Source organism: Cynara cardunculus, unplaced genomic scaffold (genome assembly GCF_001531365.2).
Source record: "Cynara cardunculus var. scolymus isolate 2C unplaced genomic scaffold, CcrdV1 Un_Scaffold_1180, whole genome shotgun sequence".
NCBI classification, from domain to species: domain Eukaryota; kingdom Viridiplantae; phylum Streptophyta; class Magnoliopsida; order Asterales; family Asteraceae; genus Cynara; species Cynara cardunculus.
Genome location: NW_020200696.1, coordinates 17,153 through 18,834, shown reverse-complemented (window position 1 = coordinate 18,834; position 1,682 = coordinate 17,153). Strand labels below are relative to the sequence as shown.

General features: G+C 43.5%; 1 protein-coding gene across 1 annotated transcript; it reads left to right on the top strand.

The window, feature by feature from the left end:
- Positions 1–29: 29 nt before the first annotated feature.
- On the top strand, positions 30–1,111 carry LOC112502287. Its single transcript, XM_025106159.1, has 2 exons — positions 30–770; positions 851–1,111. Exons 1-2 carry the CDS (start codon positions 30–32, stop codon positions 1,109–1,111), a joined length of 1,002 nt encoding a protein of 333 aa, XP_024961927.1.
- Positions 1,112–1,682: the final 571 nt, after the last annotated feature.

Genomic DNA, 1,682 nt, shown 5'->3' with positions numbered 1-1,682 from the left:
AACTGTCAAAACCGTTGTGGGAGGTAGATATGGCAGAATATGTTTCTGTTGCTGCCGAAATTTTGAACATACCCGAAGACGACGATAATTCTGATTCTGAAGATATCAAGTCGGTAAGGAATAGTTTTTGGGGTATGCCCGACCCACCACCTTGTCCGGACCCAGTTATCAAAAGTAGAAAGGAAAACATTTCCTACCAGCCTACATCTCATGTCAAAGTTCTACAAACCTTTGACTCGAAGGAAGCACTTAAGCTCGCAGTGGGATTAAAGTGCGTTCATAAAAACTTTCAGATGAAAGTAAAGAAATCTTCCAAACACCGGTACGAGGTGGTGTGTCACTCAGATTCGGACTGTTCTTGGCGTTTGATGGCTGTTTCCATTGATGGTACCAGTATTTTTCAGGTACGCAAGCTCCATGATGAACACACATGTTCAAGGTCCCAAGTGCACCCAAACCACCGTAATGCGAATAAAAAGGTTTTGGGTCATATACTGGCAGACAGTCTAAAGGATTGTAGGAGAGTGTACGGTGGTAAAGAAATCATGGAATATGTGAACCAACGGTTCAATATTAGCATCTCCTACCACCAAGCATGGCGAGCAAAGATGTATGCCATGCAACTGTTGAGGGGGACCCCGGAATCGTCGTTTAACCTACTCCCGGTTTATTGTCACAATCTAAAGCTAGCAAATCCTGGGATTGTGACAGAGATCGCTCTTGATCCAGTAGGACGATTCGACATGTTGTTTGTCGCACTCGGTTGTTCGGTAATAATTTTGTCAAATTTTATAATTATTGTCATAATTTTATGTTCTGAAATTACATTTTTAATCTCGTTCATCTGCAGATGCGATCGTTTCTAGGACACATGAGACCGCTTCTTATAATGGACGATGCCCATCTGAAGGGGCCGTATGTTGGCACCATGTTCTTAGCGGTCGGCATGGATGGAAACAATGGTATCGTACCCATTGCAATGGGAGTGGGGAAGACAAAAAGTGGCACGTCATGGACATGGTTTTTATGTAAGCTTAGGCAGTGTATCGGTGATGTGCCCAATTTAACCTTCGTCACCGATAGGGTTGCCTCTATCGACCTGGCCATATGAACTGTATTTCCTTCAGCGTACCACGGACTTTGTTGTCAGCATCTGAGCCAAAACCTCCGCCTAAACTCTACTAAAGAGAAAAGAAAATGGTGGATTTTCTGGGAGGCATGCAAGGCTTACCGGTTGTCGGACTTTGAAGCTACTATGGATTTGATGCGACACAGTCTACCTAGAGCCGCTCAATATCTTGAGGAAGTTGGCTACGCTAGATGGGCACGATCGCACTTCCCTGGATTGCGTTACAGTGCAATGACGTCAAATAGTGCTGAGTCCRTCAACTCAGTAACGCGGTTTGCATGCTATCTTCCGATAACAATGTTAGTTGAATTTTATCGGGCGACATTACAACAATGGTATTTCATACGTCGGCATAACGGAGGTAAATTCAACCAGCCTTTGACTATATGTTTGATTATTTAACATATGCTAATGATATCAAATATCTGCAGCGCAAATGATGAATGTCGTGACTCCTTGGGCGGAGGCCAAATTAGAGAAGAGAATACATAGGAGCGCAAATTGGAAGGTATATCCCATTAGCGATTTGTTGTTTGAAGTTGACGACCGCTAT

What these genes read in the sequence shown, in the direction of transcription:
- LOC112502287 (XM_025106159.1), top strand. Translation starts at nt 30, where the DNA reads ATGGCAGAATATGTTTCTGTTGCTGCCGAAATTTTGAACATACCCGAA. An exon ending in TTGTCGCACTCGGTTGTTCG is followed by an intron (nt 771 to 850) that starts GTAATAATTTTG and finishes GTTCATCTGCAG; the next exon opens with ATGCGATCGTTTCTAGGACA.